Consider the following 21781-nt stretch of genomic DNA (forward strand, 5'->3'; position numbering starts at 1 on the left):
GGGAGTTAGTGTCTGCTGTATAGATTTATATAGGATCCCAACCTGTACTTAAGAGAGATTGTGCATGTGTACCATTTGGCTGGAAGAACTACTATCATCCCCCTAAAAAAGTCTGCAGAATCATACTCTCAAATTAAAATGTTACTTGGAAGCAAGATTATATATATATGAGCTGCTGCCACATACAGGGGAAAGTTAAAATGGCAGTGTTCACTGTGTGGTTTATCGTGAGTACCTTGGCATATGTGTATGAGCATGAATCTACAATAAAAAATCTTCTTAGATCAAGAGTGGGTGTTGAAGTGGCCCTAGGCAGCCCGAGAAGGGGCAAGGCCAGGGCCAGGACACTTCTGTGTTCCTGTTTGGCCTGGGGTCAGGGAGAATGTGTGAAGTCTTTGCCTCCTGCCCCGTTTTGAACAGTTGGCAGTTCCCTCTTGGTGCTGCGTGCCCCTAGCAGCGGTAGGAGACTTTGGGCACTCCCCCTCCCCCCAAACCAATCAAGGCCTGGGGGCAGGGAAGCATGCAAAGTTTCTCACCCCTTCCCCCTACCCTGCACGGGGTGCATGGTGCCTAGAGTGAACCACTAGCAGTTCAATACAGCCAGTGGTTCACTCTAGGTGCTGCACATCCCTGGCGGGTCAGGGGGGAGGGAGGGCGAAAGAAGGAGACGTCAGGCACTTCCCCGTCCCTAGGCCTCAATTTGCCTGGGGACGGGAGAGCAGCAGGGTGGCCACGGGCTGGATTAACCCCCCTTGCAGGCGGGATTAATCCTGTGGAGGCTCTCTTGCCCCCCTATGTCTTAAATATTCCATTCCAATATTAAACTGTTCTATGTCTTATCTGTGCTTTCTGTAATTACAGACTGCCAAGCTTTTCCTGCTTTTCCTCACCTCTGTCTTCCCAGAATTTCGTTTCTTTTCTGAGATCTGATAAATCCACCAATAGCTGGCTAGTGACCGAGAACACTTAGTTCTACAGGCACTGCATCTGGGCAGCAGCCAGCACTCTATGGTGTTGGCAGAAAGGCGTAAATGTTTTATTATCGCTACCATCCTCAGCCTACAGCTGAAAAAGAATATTTTTGATTCTGATTCTGCAGAAAGATGACTGATCTATATTTATATCAGAAAGGTCAGAATCTTTGACTCACAGGAGAAGCTAGATCCTCAATGATTTAAAAATGGTTTGGGATCCATTAGGGGATTGAGTGGCGTTTCTGGGATCAGCCACTACACAAAGTAACCGTCTTCTCTGCATGATGGTACAGTATATTAATTTCTACAATTATCCCACCGCATTTTATCACTTTCCAGTAGATTATACCATGTTTCAGGGAACTAGAATCTTTATGCAGGCATTTGCACATCTCTTTATAACTTTATTGCTTTTGAGCAAGCTTGGTAGAATCATGCCCATAGACAGTGGATAAAGAGTGTCTTGGGCTAATGCATCATCTTGTAAAGTATATTATGGTTTCTCTTTCTCTGGCTTAAATTAATTGACTCTGCTGTACTGGTCTTAACTGCTATTTGGAAAAGCCTTTGAGAAACTTATGTTTAAGGCAGTGTTTATGTAGTGGGAAGTTAATAACTTAGTTAATTCCACGTTTAAACACAGGACATGGTAGAAATATATCCTTCAAGATGACCACCAAGAACAGCCTAACCATAGGCTAGTACTGTCACTCTGCATAAGGGTACCTGAATGTGAATTTATCTAAGACTAAAGACTTACACAGAGTTAGAAGTATTAATAAGCAGGGGTTTGGGCACATTTTGGATAATAAATGATTTTCAGCTGAAATTGGAATGATGTTTCTAAATATTAGACTTCATTTTAGTGGCTACTTACTTAATCATAGGAGAAGAGGGTATGTTTTCCTGATAAATTTCCAGGTCCATAATGCCAAGACTGCTAGTGGTACTGCTGTTGCCATTGCTGACAAATCAAAAGTTTAAATATTAGTGCCAATCTGCACTATCACAGATCCATACATTTTCTAATTAATGTACAAAGAAAAATAAATGAAATGGCCCGCTGGTTTACAGATTTACAGCTTTGAATCCAGGTTACACAAAACCAGGGCATATTATCCCAGTCTTGCTCAACAAATGATTCCCAAGAAAAAAAGATACTGACATGTTTACAATAGTTCTAGATGAGTTATGCATCCAGTGATGCTCTAAACTGAAAAAAAAGAATAGTGGACCCAATCTTTTTACTGGCTTATGCAGTGATATGTGAATTTTAGTCCAACATCTAACCTTTCACAGGAAACAAGCTGCATGAATTCTCATACAGCACAACTATCAAGCAGTTAGAGATGTCCTGGATACACTTGCAGAGATTCATATACCTCTGAACATGATGGGGTAGGCACTACTTACTTTGTGGGTAACTCCATAACCATAAGAAGGGAAATTGTTTCAGTGCAGTAAATCACATATGAACACTGCTGGGAAGCTGATGGAACACATACATACAGTGTGTGACTGGGTCAGTCCCCTCCTGGGACCCTAACCCCTGTTCCGTCCACTATCTCACCCTTTGGGGACTACAACGGGCCTCTCACATGCAGAGGTTTTAGCCATGGGCCTTCCTGGCCCTCAGCATAAAGAATAGTGTATTGGGCTGAAATCCTGGGCCAGTCACAGCTGAGTAGTAAGCCCTCTTCTAGTCCCATGGGGATAGGGAGCCATTCAACACTTCCTGCTCGAGCCCCTCACCGCCCCCTGCAGCCTTTGGCAGGGCTGGAGGTTCCTCCTGTTCTGCTTCTCTGAGTTTCCTTCTCACCGGGTTGTTTGCTCCTCCTCCTCCTCCACTCTCTCTCCTTCCGCCCTAAGGAAGGCTTTTAAAGATGCCCTGTAGCAGCCTAATTCAGCTCACCTGGCCCTTAATTAGTTTGCAGCTGCCCTGTCTCAGCTGCCACTTTTCCCTTTTAACAGGCTTTTTACCCTTCCCTATCACAAGTGACAATCTGTTTTATGTTCCTGGTCAGCTTGAAACTGACTGAGATTTTAACCAGGACCACTATTCAGTGGGAGCAATAATATTTGGAAGCATTCTCTTTAGTTACATTGCAAGAATAAATCTTTTCATCTCAGGTTGTTGGATATGATGACGCTGGTTCATCACATGACACCATCATGAATTAGATTATCATGCTAGCGACATAATAATATAATCAAGATGCTGTGTATTTTCTGACCCCAGTGCATTTTAACACTAATAATGGATCCTATGTTACAGGGCTGAAATTGAACCAGTCTATTTCAACTAAAACTCCTAGGGTATGTCTATATTACAGCATTATTTTGAAACATCTTATTTTGGAATAGTTATTTCAAAATAGCTCATTTAGAAATAACATGTCTACACACAAAATGCATTCTGGAATGGCTGTTTGCTATTTCAAAATAGCACGTCCACACTGAGTGCTAAATCGCATTAAAGGCCGGCCAGAACCAGGTCCGGCAGGGCATCAGTTCAGGAGTTACTTTGTGTGGCTGCTGCCTGAGGCTATCTGAGGCCTGTGCTTAAAGGGACCCCCTCCCCAGACAGCCAGTTCTCAGCTTTCCCTGCTTGCTTGCCTACCTCAGTGAAGGATAGCAAAGCATTTTGTCTCTGCGTGCTCTGGTCGCCCTCACTCGGGACACCACAGCACTCTGCAACATGGAGCCAGAGCTGCCCCTGGGCACTCTGGTGCTTCTCGTGGACACGTTGCTGCGAGCCTGGCTGCATTTTCTGCAGGCTGCCATCCGGGAGGTCCATCGGGGGGCTGTCAGTATCCAGGAGGCCCTGCGGGAGAGTTTCCACTCCGAGGAGCACTAAGAGTCTCCCTGGTCTGCCCCACTAGGGGCTTGTGCCTCATTCCTCCCTCACATCTTTCCACTTACCCCTCCCCCTTTCTGATGTCAAATAAAATACATGTATTTTCATGATCACAAACTCTCTTTATTTAACAAAACTGGGGGGGGAGGGAATGAAACTCTGGTGAGACTGAGGAAAGGAGGTGGGAAATGGGAGAAGCGAGGGTGGAAGAGGGGAGGGAGAAACCTGGGAGGAGGGAGCTGGAAGGGGGAAGCATGGAGAAGAAAGGGGAGGGGAAGCTCAGGGCTCAGGGTTGGGGGGTCTCGCTGGACCATCTTGATTTTCATGCAAACCTGCTCCTGGGTTCCATGTGGCCTCTGGTGGCCAGGCTGGCAGCTATCCTGCCATAGACAGCTGTGTTCCTCCGTCTAGTGCAGAGATCATGGTCGTTGGAGGCATCCCCCCCAAACCTGAATAAGGTCCATGATCTCCACCATGGACCAGGTAGGAGCCCGCCTTTTCCGGGCCCCGGCAGCCTCCTAGGAGCTGGCAGACTGCTCATGGGGAGCGGTGGAGGGCTGGCTGCCAGTGGCTTGCTGGCTCCTGTTTTGGGGCCACTGGGTTAGGGGCAATGACTGCTGGCTCTAGGCTGGCAGGCTTGGAGCTGGCACAGGCATTGTGGCCAGAGTCTACCCCTTTAAGGAGTAGGGAGAGGGAGAGGAGTGTTCTTGGTTGAGGCTGCAGAGGCCAGCAGGACACCCTGGGAAGGGCTGGGGGCCTTCTCTTTCAATATAAGTGTCGACACAGCACTTATTTCGAAATAGCTATTTCGAATTTGGCGTTATTCCTCATGTAATGAAGTTTACCACATTCGAAATAAGAGCTCCACTATTTCAAATTCATTTCAAAATAGCGGTTTGGCTGGGTAGACGCTAGGAAAGTTATTTCGAAATAACGGCTGTAATTTCAAAATAACTTTGCTGTGTAGGCATACCCCTACAGAGTTTCTCACACCAAAGTAGTGAGTATACCTCTTGCCATCAACTTTTACAAAGTCAGTGTGTCAATGATTAGTGAGCGATAGGCTGCTGCATTGATTTTTCAGTGGGGAAAGCCAGAAGGCACAATATATTAATTTTTGCACATTTAAGAATTTGTTAAAGGCTGGGCCTATGTACATAATGAGTTGCACATTCGCTCAAACTCACATACATAGCCAAGCTCAACGTTCTTTCAACTAACCCGCACTACTAGACTCTGCTTTTCCACGCGCCAATATAGTACTTTCACCTTTGTCTTCATAATGCTCAGGAGAGTGAGGTGGCTAGCTGCCAGAAAATTAGCTTTATTTACGAGTTCATTTAGTTAATAGTAAATCTGTAAAGGGCTAAGGCCAGTCAGATTAATAGCAATGTATATAAACTCTAAGGGCCAGATGACTTTTTTTTTGACAGTGTGAGCTTGGGAGGGGTGCAGACTGTAGAGCATTACAGTGGCAATCCCCAGGAAAAATGATGCTGTTAGTCAGTCACAATTGCACCTGCTAACCCAGAAAAGGGCATGATATAGCAGAAACTCTGCCATCTGTTCAGAATTTGCTGTCTCTATGCTGATCAGCTGTGTGGGTATAAAAGGGACAGGGAACACTAATGTCACCAGTGCTGCTGGCCTGTGCCTTCTTCTCCCTGTAGCTATATCAAAGCTATCCCTATTCAGGGACTCTAGGGAAAGAAGAAATTTCCTGTGTACCCATATGGGCTCAGTCATAAAATAGCCCTAATATTTTACTCTGTGGTTATCCCAATCAATAGAGAGCTCTGTACAACATCCTAAAATGTAAATTAGCCAAGAAGATGCCAAAATAAGCATCTTTGCAAGCAGCAGTAGATAAAACAATTCATGGCTTATGGTGATTAATTTGTCAAGTGGTCCTTTTGTAGTAGGGGAATTATTCAGTTGCTTGGGGTTGGGTAGTTCTTTCTGTGTAGGTTTCTAGTGACAAATGCATACAAAGGCCTGGCTAAGAACCAGCACATGCACTGCAAAACAGAAGACATGTTCGGTAGCTAGTTCTTTCTGTACGTTCTGATTACACCTTGGTCATATCTCACATTCCTAACACATAACCGTCAAATCTTGAGCTTGGCGATTCGTCCTTATTGTACATCAAACAAATAGAATGCAGATACCTCATGGATCTCTCACTGAGTTGCAAGTAGCTACTTGCATCGTCAGGATTGTCCTCATCATTAACTAGCTGGGACCAGCTGCCTGTGCTTTCATCGCTGCTGTTGAGAGGGTTTGGAAAGTCTTCAGCTGTTTTTGTTTCCACCATGATTTCAGCATCTGGTTTGCTTCTAGTATCAACACTGCAAGCAAAGGTATTGTTGATATGGTAAGTGAAAAATACAGGTGTTTAAACTGGAGTCTCCAGCCTTCAGGCACAGCAAAGCTTTCAAAGAGCCAAGCAGCAGCTGGACAGAGTATGTCAGTTTCTGGATGTACTTTCTTGGGGATACTTGTGGAACTGATTCATCTCCCATTCAGTATAAATGTAGAGTAAGTCTACTGAAGTCAAGCATTGAACTGAATGTTCACCCATGTAAAATGGTGTGAGATCAGAAGCTAGACTATTGCTTCTTACACAAAATCATTTAAAAATCTGGTCTAAGATTCTCATTAAAATGGCTTTCATTACTATAAAACATAACATTTAACCATTGCATTATTTTGGGAATGCCACATCACATAAATGTTAAAGCTGTCAAATGATGGGCCAGTATAATGACCTAATTGTAATTGGATATTTAAACCCTTGCATGTAAAAATATGTCCTTTGGCTGGGTAGGAAAAGGGATGTCAGCTAACGTCCACTCCAGGCATCACCGGATGAAAAGGACACATCTCTTTGTATGCCTTTAGAATACCAGTAATTCTTGGCAGTTATATGGGACAGCACTTCATGTTTGTACAGTGCTCTGAAAATATAAACAAATGAATCCTGTTATCAGTAAGTATTTTAAGGATGCTTGTTCTCTTTGGGTATGTCTATACTGCAACACTACTTTGAAATAACTAGCACTATTCTGAAATAACTTAGACTGCCTCTACACTGCAGGCGGTTATTTTGAAATAGTGTCAAAATATTGTCAAGCTGGAGGACTGCTTACTCTGACTCCTGTAGCCCTCATTGTACAAGAAATAAGAGAAGTAGGAGGAAGAGTGATCTATTTTGAAATAAGTGCTGTGTAGATGCTCCCTATCTCAAAATAAGCTATTTTTAAATAACATACACAATTGACGTAGCTCAATTTGTGTAGCTTATTTCAAGTTAAGCCCTGCAGTATAGAGGCATCCTTTGCATTTCCAGTTGCATAAGAATGGTGTTAAATTTCTTAAAGTGCAACAGTAAAAAAGAATGATTGCGTTAGACATCACAAAGTATTAAAAATGACATACATATCTGAGCCAAATACAAATCCCTGAAAAGAAGTGTAGTACATGCCTGATAAAAACACTATTAATATATTTAGAACTGAAAGATACCAACTTTATGCTCAAATGTGAGTCCAATTTCCTCTTAAATGTCTCTGGAGGACCTCTAATTGGAAGAGGAATATGCTCTTATGTGATACATACGTTATTTTCCCTAATCCATTCTGACACGGAAAGTACAGATGCTTTGTGCAAAGCCATCTCATACACATTCTAGCTACTGACTGTGCTACAGACCAAAGTTCTCCTTCATGTTTAATTTAAAAACGTCTGAATTATTTACATTGCAAACATCCTTCTTAAAAAAAAATGTAGCTAGCAAATTTTCAATAACTTTTGACCAAAATTTGGCTATTTCAAAACAACATAGACATAAATCTAACATTGAACCTTTAAGAAATCATTAAATCTATTCATAGAAAATGAAATAAGGAACTAAAATAAACAATAGCACCTTTCATCATGAAGGATCTCAAAGTGCTTCCCTAACTATTTGTTCATGCTGTCATTGAAATCCAGCTACCTTTTGTCTGGACAGATGGGTTGACAGTGCATTGTACAGCAGAAAGTAAGGGGAAAATTTTCTGAAGGATACTGTGTCAGATCCTTATGCTCAACGTGCAGCAGTACTCTGAAACATGTCTTCGAAATGCTGCACTTTACAGAGCTGCTCCGTGTTGTGTATCCAGTCATACTGCCTTACTTTAAACAAGCTTTTATTCCTTGTATAGCACTGCAGAGTCAACAGAATATAGGGAAGGCGAGCTGAGCAGTGTTCTGGCTTGTGCATCAATAGAATAATTACAAGGCAAAGATTTGGCTCTTACTTGCATAAGTGTAAGCCTACAGAAGACTGTATGGTAGCACAAGCCACTGTGAATGTTTATGTTTCATCAGGATCAAACCTCCCAGTCTGGGTCCACGGACCTGTGGTAGCAGGACTCATACTTGTGCACTAAAATAGTTGCATAGACATTACAGTTTGGTTGAAGTTTGAGCTCTTAAGCGTGGGACTGGGAGGTGGACTTGAGAACCCAAGTTCCGGCATCTACAAAATTACAGTAGAACCTTAGAGTTGTGAACAGCTTGGGAATGGAAGTTCTTCATATCTCTGAAATGTTTGTGACTCTGAACAAAACATTAAGGTAGCTCTTTCAAAAGTTTACAGCTCTACATTGACTTAATACATCTTTGAAACTTTACTGCAAAAGAAAAAAAGCTGCTTTTAATCATCTTACTTTAAATGAAACAACCAGAGAAAGTTTCCTTATGTCCTCAAAGCTTTTATTAAACTTTCTCTTCATTATTTTAATAGTTGACATTTAACACGACACTGTACAATACTGGCTGCTGATTGGTTCCAAATGAACTTTGCGGCTGACTGGTCAGGTCATTAACCCTTTAAGAGTAGTCAGGGGCCAGTGTACTCATGCCAGGCTTCTTTAGGAAGAACGAATCATCTTGGCCTATTTGTAAGCTTTGGTGGCTGGTTGGCAGCTGACTGACTGATGAACATCTGGCCACAGCAGGCTACCAGAGCTCAGCCTTATAAGGGATGCAGCTGCCAGATCAGCTAACAAGAGGAGAAGCTGGCTGAGGACTACAGCTGAACTGAATCGTAACCCAGTCCTAGGAGAGCTGTGAACTCTTTATCTGAACAGGGTGAGTCTGTTGAACTCTAACCTCAGCCCTGGGAGGAAGGTTGGGGACTCTTGAACTAGAGAGAGGAAGCTTATCAGCATTGGGCTGAAGGGAGTAAAGAGCAGGCTTTTGTACTCTGTAAAAGAAGTTAATAAGTGAGACCTCCATAAAGGGAGTACTTTGTTCTCAGTTCCGAGATCTAAAGAAATGACTGCAAGCACCAAGAGAGAGCTGAGGATATTGTACCTACAGGGATGTGTTGTTTGTAGGTAGGATGAGCGGGGGTCTGTACACGGAAAAATGGACCTTATTTTCATGAGCTTCCCCATTCCCACAAGGAAGTTCCACACCTATAGATCAGCAGTGAGCAATAACTGGCCCGTGGGCCAGATGTGGTTTGCCAGGGTTAGCTCCACCACTTTCCCTACCTGTGCCTCTATAGGTATGGGTACTTGCAGCTCCCGTTGGCTGCAGATCACCATTCCCAGCCAATGGGAGTTGCGGGAAGTGGTGACCCGGTCTGTGTCACTTCCTGCAGTCCCCTTGGACTTGGGACAGCACTCCTCTACCAACAGGAATGGCAAGCGCCCGTACCTGCGAATGTGCAGGTAATGCAGGAGAGGACTGCAAGCAGCTAACAATGGCAAGCCAGCTCCAGCTTATTGCCCACCTTGATGTAGATACTCTTTCTTCCTTTCAGCACAAAAGCATTCACCATTATCATTTAGCCTGCTGAACAACGAGGTAATGTGGCAGTAAGGCATACCCTTTACTACCATGCAGCAGTGAAAGTAACAACATTTCTTACAGGTACTGTCCTATTGCAACCTGGGTCCTTGCCAGCTCTTTAACTAGCTCCCTGCTGGCTTTTGCTGCTGCTCAGCCAGCTCTTGCTGGAGCTGCGCACTAGGACACACCTGCTTACTTTCACTTCTGCTGCCATGTCAGCTGCACCCGATATTTAGCCCTAAACGTATCCTTCTCCCAAGTTTTTATCACTGAGGAGCGTTTTTTTTCTTTTCGAGTCATTAAGGAATTAGATGCTGCAAGTGCAACATTTTAGCTTGACCATTCTTTCCGTGTGGCTCTGAACCTCTCAGAGAAAGTCCACTGGAATCATACGGCGTTTTGTGTGTGGATCCATCATTGGGATCAATGTATTCTCTACACAGGAGCTCCCTACTACTCCCAGCTTATCATATGCTCCATTTCTTTCCTCACTATTTTTTCTCCCCATCTCTGCATGAACTAACTGAAAGTGAAATAAGACATTGTTAAAGAATGATATCGGGTACTAAACGTTAGCAAAACAACAATGGCATTTTTTGGTTGCTTTTAAACAGAGTAAAAGTAAACTTGAAAGAGGAATACTTCAGTCATGTAACCTCAGCCGTTCTTCTCTTTTCTTTCCACAGAGGGTCATTCAAGGTTTGTACAGCCTCTAATTCTTTACAAGGAGACCATGCTGCTCAGTGCCCTGGTGGAATGCCCGGGATGAAATGTCTGTACTGAACACTCAGTTTCATAAATACCACCACTGCATGCACATGGCCACATCAAGAATAGTTCACCAAAGGCACAGATGGATCAGGTCATACTTGTTTGACAACAGAAGGTAAGTCAACTCATCCTTCAGTTCATCTACCTACATGAAAACATTATGCACACAACTAGAATTTGCCCCCAAGTGCATGTAAAGTGTGCAGATGCACACAGCCTTGCTCTCTCATCTTCCTTTCCCCAGCTCCAGTGGTATCTTCTCCCCACCCCCTTTCCACACCATGAAAGAGTAACATGGCGCCCACCTGCCTGTGTGGGGAGCCCTGAATGACCCCTCCTACATGTCTAGGCTTTGAAAGCTTACTGACCCCTCTATCCCCAATGATGAGAAGTGAAATCCTGGCCTCACTGTGATTTTTTCCATCGACATAAATGGAGCCAGGATTTCAACCAAGGTCTCCTATTACTTTTTCTATTAAGCAGTTCTGTTACAACCACAGATGAGCTACATAAGCCACAAAATCCCCACATCTGTCTTCATGCGGAACCTTGCAAAGCTCCGGTTTGGCCTAGGGATGTAAATGGTTAACCAGTTACCTGGTAAGCATCACCATTATCAGGTGGTGCTTACCTGGACAGTTAACCAGTGTCCAGGCTGGCCTGAGCGGCCCTCCTGCTCACAATGCATCCTGGGTGGGGGGCTGTGCTAGCCCAGCTAGGCCTGCTGTGGCCACAGGACCGGGAACTGGAAGCTGAGCCTCATTAACCATGTAATTGATAAACTTTTTATCGGTTACACGGTTAATATTTTATATTTTTTTTTACATCCTTAGTTTGGGCCTACCCACCTTTCACACAGGAAAAAGCAAACAATATCTTTAGCATATCAGAAGCAGGCACACATTTGCTGAGGGGATTAGCCACCAAGATATTCATAATAGTTCGGTGTCCAGTGCTTTAAACCTCTTTGCTATACAGAAGGAGTAGACAGAGTTGGTCAAAACATTGCATAACCTATTGCAGAAAATGGAGTATTCAGAGTAAGTAGTTAGCTGCCCTGAATTTACTCCAGCTGAAATTAATCACCAAAGATACAGGCTTCTGGACATTCTGAGTTTCCTGAAATCCAGAGCCAAATCAGTAGAAGAAAATCCCTCTATTCAGCAACTCTTGAGCATTTAAGTCATCATACAAATTGTTACACCAAGACAGCCTTGCAAAATTCTACTGACTCATATAAGTGATTGGTCTTTCTTTTGATTCTGGACAGGCAAGAAAATAATTAGGTCTTCCACTGTAAGACTTTATTAAAGGCCAACTTTGCAAAACCCAGGTCCCAATAGTGTTTTTGCAAACAATGCTCTGGTAACTGAGTGAATGGAACCTACATTTGCACACTGTCTCTATTCCTGCCACACAATTTTTTGTTTCTGTGAGGTGTTACTGGCATAAATTCTACAGCTGTCTTTTTGCCAGGGGAAAGCAGGATCAACGTACACTAAAATTAGACACTTTACCTTTGGATTGTGCAGGACTGTATTTTAACCTCAACTGAGACAGTAGCAGATTTAGCATTCTTCAATCGAGGGAAAATCACACTTCTATGAACCAAGACAAGCTTTTCATTTCACTAATCAAGATCTGCAGCTCAATAAGGACTTTTTCCTGTCCTAGGTTTGTCAAGGTACCCATCCCTACACACATAATCGTGGAGCTGAATATCAAGTTCTAAGAGATCTAGTTCTCCTTTTCAGGCACACAGATAACTAGTGATGTGAAAGAACAAAAAAGACAGCTCACGGCCAAATCCTGCCCTTTGTTTTTACAAAAGGAGGTGTTAGCCAGCTGTGCATGACCACATGTGAAGGTGATTTTGCCTAAGGTTGGATTAATGGGAACAGAAGAGAAGGCAGAGTGGCATCAGGTGAACCAATAAGGGCCACACTAAAATACATGTTCCTAGATCTGGCCTTGTTTGTGACGCAAAGTATAGAAGACAAGGACAATGTGAACTCTATGCCAAATTGAAAATGTTCAAACTTTTCACTTTTTCCCATCTTGGGTTTTCAGGCATAAACCAGCTTAGAGTCAGAATTCAGCTCCATGTGTCCCATGCTGTCAGAAGTGGACCTCAGTAGTATAATTGGTATCTATGCACATAGGTAATTTTGGAGTGTATTTTGTTTTTCAATTTGTTTCCTTCATTGGGGGCTGTAATAGGGTTTCATCTCCAATATATTTGAAAAAGGTAGGTCCCATCTAGCACACCCCTCCCAGATACCATTGTATACTGTTAAAGGTTGAAAGGAAAGCAGTGTCTTGACTTATCTTTTTCTGTCACTTACCTGGTATTTATTATGGAGCTTGATACCACGTGCTTCCCAGAGTGTGCTGATGAAGGGTTTTCTTTGTTTAGATGCTCCTTAGTTTCCCCAGTGGGGATGATACTAGAAGTTAAAGGCTCTAAGTCTTTATTCAGCTCTTCTCTTTGATCAGTTTCTATCTGAATCAAAGGCACTTCCCTCAGGAAAGCAGACGAACCTATGTGGCTTCCCTGGAGGGATCCATGATTTGTGATTTGTTCCTTTTTCTCATCTAAATTTATTCTGTCCTTTGTGGGTTTGGACTGACTTTGAGTCACACTTGGGAGGTATCTGCTTTCTGCTACATGTTCTCTGTTTGTATCGTCAAAGGCATCTTGATGGATGACAATTAATGTTTTCCCACTTTCAACAATATTTGCAGCCAGTCTGTTTGCATATTGTTCTACGTGCAGAGGGGAGTCACTGGGTAACTGATCAGTATCTGTCCCCTCTGCATTATCTCCTATAATCTTGTTCTTACGCATCAGAGATTCAATGGAGCTTGCCCATGTCTCATGAATCAGCATGTCTGTTATCTGGTCAGTTCTACATCTTTGGTATAGACACGAGTCTGACTTGCAAAGACCTGAAGAAGACACAGCACTGACCTGCTGAACACTTAAAGAATCTCGGTGTCTGTGGTGAGCAAAGCCATCTAACGAGTTGGCTTTGACTGGTGCATTCACAGTTAGCCTGGAAGCTGATGATCTGCTGTCAGGCATAGAGGATTGTCTAAAACAAAATGATGATCGTGGAGAAGGTGGTAATAAGCTGCCACTCCAGTCCTTTGAACTCCTGATGGAAGAAATCTCATCTTTATTTTCCTTTTCGATTTCCTTTAGCATATACCTGTAAAACTCTTCTGTGATACTTTCTGTGCTAGACTGTTTGGATGGGCAGCTTGGCCTCACGTTGAGATGGCCATTTTTCCTGGCTACCTGTTGCAAGGCAGAAGTTAGAATGCTGCTTGCATTTTTCCCCGCATAGTAGTCCAGTAATAAATCAAACCCTCTCCCTTCATTTTCCATCTGGTTCACCATAAACCTTGAAAATTCCTCTGTAATACTTTCACAACTAGACTGTTTGGAGACAGAACTAGTCTGACTTCCTGGCTGACTTAAAATGTTCATTGGACCCAAAGTATTGATGGCTCTTTTGGAATCCAAATCCTCCTCTGGTATGCTCTCACAGCTGGATCCCTTGGCCCGGCTCCATCTTTCACAGTACAATCTGTTTTTGGGATGGTTCGGACCCTGCCAGACATTATCAACCATGGATAGCTCAGTTAGGTTCATAATTTTAGCAGCCACTTCATTTGCAAAGATGCTTACAGACTCTGGAGTATCTTCAAGGTTGATGGATTCATCTACTACTCTGTTCATCAGTCTTTCCTTCAGTTCAGGATGCTCATCTGTTTTCCTCTTGATCTCACTAAGCCTAGGTGGTCTGTGCTTCCTAATAACTGAGCCATTGGGCTGTGAGTCCTTCTTCCTTTTTATAGTTCTGCATGATAGACTCTGGGTTACTAGATATTCATTTCCTCTTTTCCATGCACAGAACCAGGGTTGCTTACCATTTGAGTTTTCAAGACAAATGGCAGCTATTTCTGTGGCCATAGAGACCACAGTTTCTGCCAGTTCTTCTGCAAAATCTGTTACACAGTATTTATCCCTTGGATGTTTTACCTGTAGTACAGGCGGAGGAGGAAGTAAGACGTGACTACCTAACAGAGACATGCTAACTTTGACTTCATTATTTAGCACAGCATCACACTTCCGTGTGCTCTGGTTTTCTGTGGTGTCAATGGCATCAGAAGATAACTGCTCTTGGGCACCATGTCTGCATTCATTGACCATAAGTGTGTTTTCTCTGTCTGAAAAAGACCTGAGGTCTTTCTTGCTTTGATATGGGGATCTGTGGCAATCTCTTGTTGCTTTTGTCAGATATCTCTTCTTGGGGGATGTTTTTGCAACCAGTGTGTTATTCCCACTGACACTACACGACAGGTCTGAATGCACGGTGGCACTTTCGAGGACATCTGGCACTCCTTCCTCCTTATTATCTTTCTTTGCATTTGTCACAGTTACCAGATCTTTGCCAGCATTCACATCATGAAAGGTACTAAATGGTTCATTGGAGTGATCTGGGGCTTGCTGTGATGTTTGAGTAGCTGTTGTCTGTGTTGCTTGGTTTTCTGTTTCCATTACTTTCCATCTGTCCAAGTCCTCGGAGAAGATAGGTGAACACTCACCAACCTGTGCAATCTCTCTCATCTTCTTGCATGTGAAATATATCACATTAAAAAGCAGTTCATTTGTAGTCTCCATAAACATATCGCGTGTACTGAAGTCGGAGTTATTGTCTGAACAGGAGTGTAGCTGTCTCTTCTTCCTAACCTCATCCACAGAATGCCGCAGTATAACATTGGATACGTTTTGGGCGAGTTCATCACAAATTACTTCATCAAGAGGTGAAATTCGGGGCCTTGTTGCTGTTTCAATAATTCTTCCATTTATCGATTCCATAAAGTCCCCTACGTTTCTGTATGTATTTGGCTTTGTCAAAATCATGGATGCCTCTTTGAGCAATGCCTCTGCAATGCTATTGTTCAACTTCTCCACGCTGCTTCCTATGGCTATACTACAATGAAGGGTAATAGCTGCAGAAGTCTCAGCTGCAGATAAAAGTCCACTTGACGTTACAGGGTATTTATCTTCCTTTGTTTCTCCAAGACCACAGACTGCTACAGCACTTGCTACTTGAGTCATACCACACAAAGCAGATGGAAATGAATAGTCCATCCCTGCACAGTTATCAAGTACTTGTGAAGATTTTATCTGTTCCTCATCATTATCACCTGTTTTGCTTTTAGAATCGGTGGCTTCTTGTTCTTTTTTGAGTCTTTCTGCAGCGTGGGGGCTTGAAATGGTTCCTATAACTGTGGCTGCACAAGCCAAAGCTACTTCCAGTGCGCTCTGGGCATGTCCTTTGGGATTCTCTTCCTGCAGGTATTCTGAAATTTCAGTGGAACTTTCTGATTCAGACCAATGGCACAGATGTGGGAAACCAGACCCTGCCCATTCTGATGTATTTTCACAGCTGTCTGGACTTTGAACTATGACAATTTTTGGAAGTTCATTCCATGATCGGGACATTGCGTCTTCTGTTGTACGTGTTGCTGAACTTAAGGAATTTCCTACAGAGATGCTAATAGCAGCCTCCTTGGTAAAAGTGGGTTGAGACTGGGACAATCTAATAAATGCATCTTGCAGAACAGACTCTGCTAAATTTGTAGCATATTCACCTGTCATTGCTTGCTCATTTTGCAAAGGAGGATGAGGTTTCCTTTCACCTGTGTGTTCCTCTGTGTCTAACTTATTGTTGTGTTTTGTTATTGTGTCACACTGATAGGCTAGTTCTTCCTTAGCCATTGTGGTTAAAGATACATCTGCTGAAGTGCACACTGGATAGGATTTTTCAGCCTCATCTGGAGATGTTTCCAGGCTATTAGTATTAGGGGATGATCTAACTCTTCCAGCTAAATCATTCTTCCACTGTAGTTGCTGGATGGATTTATCTGCAGTGAGTAAGATGTTGTCTTCAGCCACAACATTCAGTGCCTCTTCTGAATAAGCAGAGCTTTTAGCGGAAGCTAAGATTTCCTTATTAAAGCAGTTGTCATCAAGGACAAATGGCAACCTGGTCTTCCTACAGTGAAGATTCTCAAGTCCCTTTCCTGTATGCCTTCTAATATCTGATGCAGGTTCTGTAACATGTACATTTTCATGACCTGTTAAAAGAAAAAAAAACACACCAATATTTTAGCCTTTATATAACCAGTTGTCATTTTCTAAAAGGTGAGTGTATATTAAAGCAATGTGTAGTGATGTACAATTACTGTACAAACACTATGTACCCTATCTCTTGATTTGTATCCCTCCAATTATCCCTCTTCTAAACTGCAATTAAATATATGCATGGATTAACATCAAGTGCTATTTGCATTGCAACACCCTATAACTATAAACAATAACAAAATTATGGTCAGTTACATTGCTTTTACCATGTTTATATTCATCAGCCTCATTTTCATCTTCAAGGTGCTCAGATGCTGTGAGAAAATCTTCTTCTATTGAGGACACCGAACAGTTTGTATCATCCTCAGGCTTTAAGACATTAGCTTCTATCTGCAGCTGCCTCTCCTGCACAAGCTCCAGTCCAATCAGAAACTTGTTTATTTCAAAGATGATGCAGCCTATGCTGTTTTTTCTGTTCCCCCTTGCACACTGAACTAAGCAAACATCTGCCAGCCAAGGACACTAGAGGGGAAAAATAATATCAACCAGTTATTTAATTGAAAATGGGTTTTTAAACGCTGCCCCAAAGCTTTATCAAAAAGCAAAAAAGCAATAAAGTTTGTGAATTAGAGGTTTTCAACATACTGTGCAGATACATTTATGCCAAATATATTTGGAATGACATTTTCAATTACAAAAGTGTTTTACATAAATCAGGGATAAGAAAGCATCCTGCTGTAGTACAACCATTAAAAAAAAGTTACCAAATTACTTATTCTGTATTCAGTTTCTTATTCTATTTGCCTTGGACTAGGTCAAAGTTAGCCATCTTTTCCATTATTAAGATACACACATTTCTGAATGTTATTCAAATATTTAAGTAATGATTTGTGTGGGTTCTAAATTCTTCTTCAAGAGCATTTCTACTATGCTGCTTATAAGAAGTCAGCTTTGTGGATGATTAGTTTTCAGTGAAATTGGAGAGGGGGACTACCTATTATAATATTAAAATACAAAATTTAAAAATCATAGATACACTGTATTTCTCTCTCACCCTTAGCCTTGTGCCTGTGCAAAGCAGCATATTAATTACTTATATTATGATAGCATAGTATCATAGCATAGTAGTACTTGGAGCCTCAACTTAGATTTCAGTCTCATTGGGCTAAGTGCTGTGCATTTATATATATAGTAAAAGACAGTGAAGCACTAAACCAGCTAAACAAAAGACATAGGGGTGGAGGAAAAGGAAATGCTATTATCCCCATTATACAATGGAGAACTCAGATCCAGAAAGATGAAGGCCCAGATCTTCATAGGTTCCAGATACCCAGAAAGCTCAGATATCTGTTACATATGTAATAGGAGTTAAGTGCCAAAATAACTTTGAAATTCTGGGTCTAACTGACTTGCCCAAGGTCATACACAGAGTCAATGGCAGAGCTAAAACTGTGACAGAGCTTTGAAGTTCTCATCCAGGACCTTCTGTCCTCAATTTTGACTTCAGCTGGACCTCTTGTGATTGAAGGAATTAGCCTGTATAGATCTGACTGCAAGATGAGGGCCTTAGCCTGAAAGCTCTTCAACTTTGTCTAGGTATTCGTACAGAAAATTATTGCCCTGTCCTGACTGACTTTAGGTACCACTGTAAGATAAGTAAGGCTGTGTCTACATTGGCATGATTTTGCGCTAAAGCAACCACTTTTGTGCAAAAACTTGCCACCTGTCTACACTGGCTGCGAGTTCTTCCGCAAGAACACTGACGTTCTAATGTAAGAAATCAGTGCTTCTTGCGCAAGAACTATGATGCTCCCACTCAGGAATAAGCCTTCTTGTGCAAGTGTTCTTGCGCAAGAGGCCAGTGTAAAAGGCAACATGAATTTCTTGCGCAAGAAAGCCCTATGACTTTTGCGCAAAAAGCACATCTCTTGAGCAAAAGCACATGCCAGTATAGATGCTCTCTTGCGCAAATACTTTAAAAGCAAAAACTCTTGCGCTAAAAGTATTTGCGCAAAATCTTGCCAATGCAGACGTAGCCTAAGAGCAAAAGACTTGGGACTGGTGCTATACTGTAATAGCACATTTAACCCACCTGTTCTTCTCTTCTAGCTACACATATGTTGCAGTGGATAAACTCCATGAATACTGTTAAGAGCCCAAGAGGGCACCAAAAGATTCACAAGCTTTGAGACTACTTGTCGCTAAGAAGCTATCATTGAATTCTGATTTAATACAAGTACTATGAAGAAATGTGAAATAACAGGGTAATGTGAAACAGTAAATAAGATTAAAGATGTATTACAGGCAGTCCCCGGGTTACGTACAAGATAGGGACTATAGGTTTGTTCTTAAGTTGAATTTGTATGTAAGTCGGAACTGGTACATATTGTAGGGGAAACTCTAGCCAAACATTTCTCCAGAGCTCAGTTTTATTCTCCCACACCTCACTTCCCTCAGTCCTTTATTCTCAAGCTGAGGTGTCTGCTGAGAAAAGCCACTCCGCGTCTCCCTGGTCTGCTGGGGGGGGGGGGGGGGGGCTAGCTTCACGTCTCCCTGGTCTGCTGGGGAGAAGCAGCTAGTGCGAGGTTGCCTCACCCCGTTTGTAAGTAGGGATCCGATGTAAGTCGGATCCATGTAACTCGGGGACTGCCTGTACTTCAAAATATAAAATATAAAAATATGAAGTAAAGAATTTACTTAAATAGGATGCTGCTAACATATATTGAAAATGTAAATGTGAGGTTATTTTGTTTTTATTTTAATTTTTTAATTATGAAACCCAATAAAATGTATTCATGAAATTTACACAACACACTCGATGTATATTTGAATATAAACATTCCTCTGCAAATGTCCCCAGAGTACAATTTGCAGTGTTCTATTAGTGTTTAAGGGTCAAGAGTTGAAACAGACAACAACCAAGGTGAAAATGGGAGGGGGAAGGGGAAGAGAGAGAGTGTGTGTGTGTGTGTGTAAATTTAATGCATGTGAAAAAAAAACCTGAAATCCTTTTCCAAGATAGATAAATATTGCAAGGACAGAATTAGCACAGTGCTTCCTGATGCCAATGCTACCTCACCTCAGCTTGACACAGATATAGCACACATCTCAGGTGAGAAGTGTAGGTCAGCCTCCATTCCTGTCCCTGCCCTGTCTTCCCAGCAAGGGTGCCAGGTCTGTTTTTGTGATGTGAACACTTGTTTACTTGAATACTGAAGACTGGATTAAGGTCACCAGACTCTCAGATCTCCAGGGGCCTCCAGGCACTCCTATGAAGGGATGTGACTCTTCACTGCTCCTTACTGGCACCATGGAGCTCTTTGGTACTTAACATGAACCGTACCATTATGTTTTTAAATGCAGCCATTAGGTATAAACAGCAAGTAAATTCAATAACAGAACAATTTTGTCTTTAAAAAGCAGCAGGACATAAAATTAGTAGGACATAAAATGCAGTAATCTTTGTAACAGAGGTCACAAGACCAGTTTCATGAATATTTATATACACAAATTAATTTCTCAGGCATATGCAGATTAGTGAAGATAACCTGGTCTGATTTTAATCTTACTTGCACAGATACACCTGTGTAGCTCCATGGATTTAAGGAAATGTCTTCTGTTTTAAACCTGGATAAATGAGATCAGAATCAAGCCCAATTTATTGAGCTACTTTCATCCTTTCCTCTTGGCACAGGTATGAACATAAAGGCTCAAAGTCTTGAGAATCATGTAGAACTACAAAAAAAAATCTGCCAATGAAATAAGTAGCTACACTTCTGAAATCTCTGTTTAAAAACTGCTCTAATTTACCTTTACCATTTTATTTTTGCTCCATTTCCACATGTGGTGCTGGAATTCTTGGCATGCAAATCATTGGCAGAGTCAGCAGAATGAGGGGGTTGGATGCTGATCTTTACTTTTGTATTGAAGTATTAATTGGAGAAACTAATCAATTAGTTTTACTGTTGTACAGAGGCTGATGCAGGGACAAGTGCTGATGGGTTAAAAGCTCTCAGAGTCAGACTCTCCCATTCTGCAGTTAAATGCACCCATAGGTAAGTGACACAATTTAGCCCATGGGATGTTAAAGCACTCTTATACTTTCCTTTCATGGGTGCATAATGAGACAAGCCTGATGGGAGGGAGATAGGGAGCACAGCTGGAGTAGCTGGCCAGTGGGAGGAGCAAGACCTCACTTAAAAGCAAATCTGCAGCAGCTCTGCCCCAAAGTCCCCCTTTCCCTTTCCCCTGCCCCACCATGAATGCTGAAGCATTAAAATGCTCTCCTCTCCCCTGCTCTGTCTGTGCTGCCCTTCTGGCCCATGCTGTTTCAGGAAGCAGGATCCTGAACAGGGCTGGCCTTACCATGAGGCGAATTGAGGCGGCCGCCTCAGGTGCCAGACTCGGAAGGGGAGGGCATCACTAGGACCCAGAGTGTAGAAAATTGTCTGCTGTTGGTGCATATGTATTCTCTCTGCTCTAGATGCATGGATGGTGGAGTGTTGTGCTGGAGGAAGGAGGGCACAAAAGACATGGTAGAGTGCTGTGCTGGAGGAAGGAGGGCACAAGAGACATAACATGCAGGCAGGAGAAAAGGAGGCATGGGGGCATCATTTGAGCACCCCGCCTCAGGTGCCAAAATGTGGGCCGGCACTGATCCTGAACAAGAGATGTCACTATCTTCTCAGGAGGATGCACAGTAGGAGCTATGGGGGTACTGAATGAGTGTTTGAGTTACTACACTTACAGCAGTACTAACACTCACCCAGCTATAGATAGGAGCTGGAGGAAAAGAGACTCCACCCTTTCCTACTTCAGTTCAACCCCCAGTTCACCTCTGATTTGGGCTTTTAACTAAGAGGCTGCATAAATGGTGTTAAAACAACTCTGCTTCTTTTTATGTGGATGCAGCTGCATGGTTCTAAAGCTCGCTCTGGCTCCGTGCTTGAAGGTTCTGGATGGTACACACTATCCCCAATGGCTGAGATGTGTTCCTAAAGATAAGCTTACAGCACCTACCTGGGAAACTTCAATATCAGCCTGAAGGTTTCCTGAAGTTAATCCGCTCAGCAGGACTATTTCGTTTTCTTTTGGTGGTTGTACATTCATCGAGCTGATAAGTTTTGGGAGATTTGGCGAGACACTGATCAATCTCTGCAATGGGAAAAATATGTT

General features: G+C 42.5%; 1 protein-coding gene across 3 annotated transcripts in view; it reads right to left on the bottom strand.

The window, feature by feature from the left end:
- The window catches only part of SPHKAP (SPHK1 interactor, AKAP domain containing), a 115878-nt gene that overhangs the window by 7189 nt on the left and 86908 nt on the right, over positions 1-21781 (bottom strand). For 2 of the 3 annotated variants that reach the window (XM_006119884.4, XM_006119883.4), the window contains 5 exons: positions 21626-21760; positions 16873-17128; positions 12792-16599; positions 6000-6179; positions 1852-1938 (listed from right to left, as the gene is read on the bottom strand). In XM_006119884.4, coding sequence (XP_006119946.3) covers positions 1852-1938; positions 6000-6179; positions 12792-16599; positions 16873-17128; positions 21626-21760 — 4466 coding nt within the window. The remainder of the gene's footprint in view (positions 1-1851; positions 1939-5999; positions 6180-12791; positions 16600-16872; positions 17129-21625; positions 21761-21781) is intronic. The other variant, XM_075937622.1, reaches the window with a different exon arrangement.

The sequence above is a fragment of the Pelodiscus sinensis genome, chromosome 10 (assembly GCF_049634645.1).
Source record: "Pelodiscus sinensis isolate JC-2024 chromosome 10, ASM4963464v1, whole genome shotgun sequence".
Classification (NCBI taxonomy): domain Eukaryota; kingdom Metazoa; phylum Chordata; order Testudines; family Trionychidae; genus Pelodiscus; species Pelodiscus sinensis.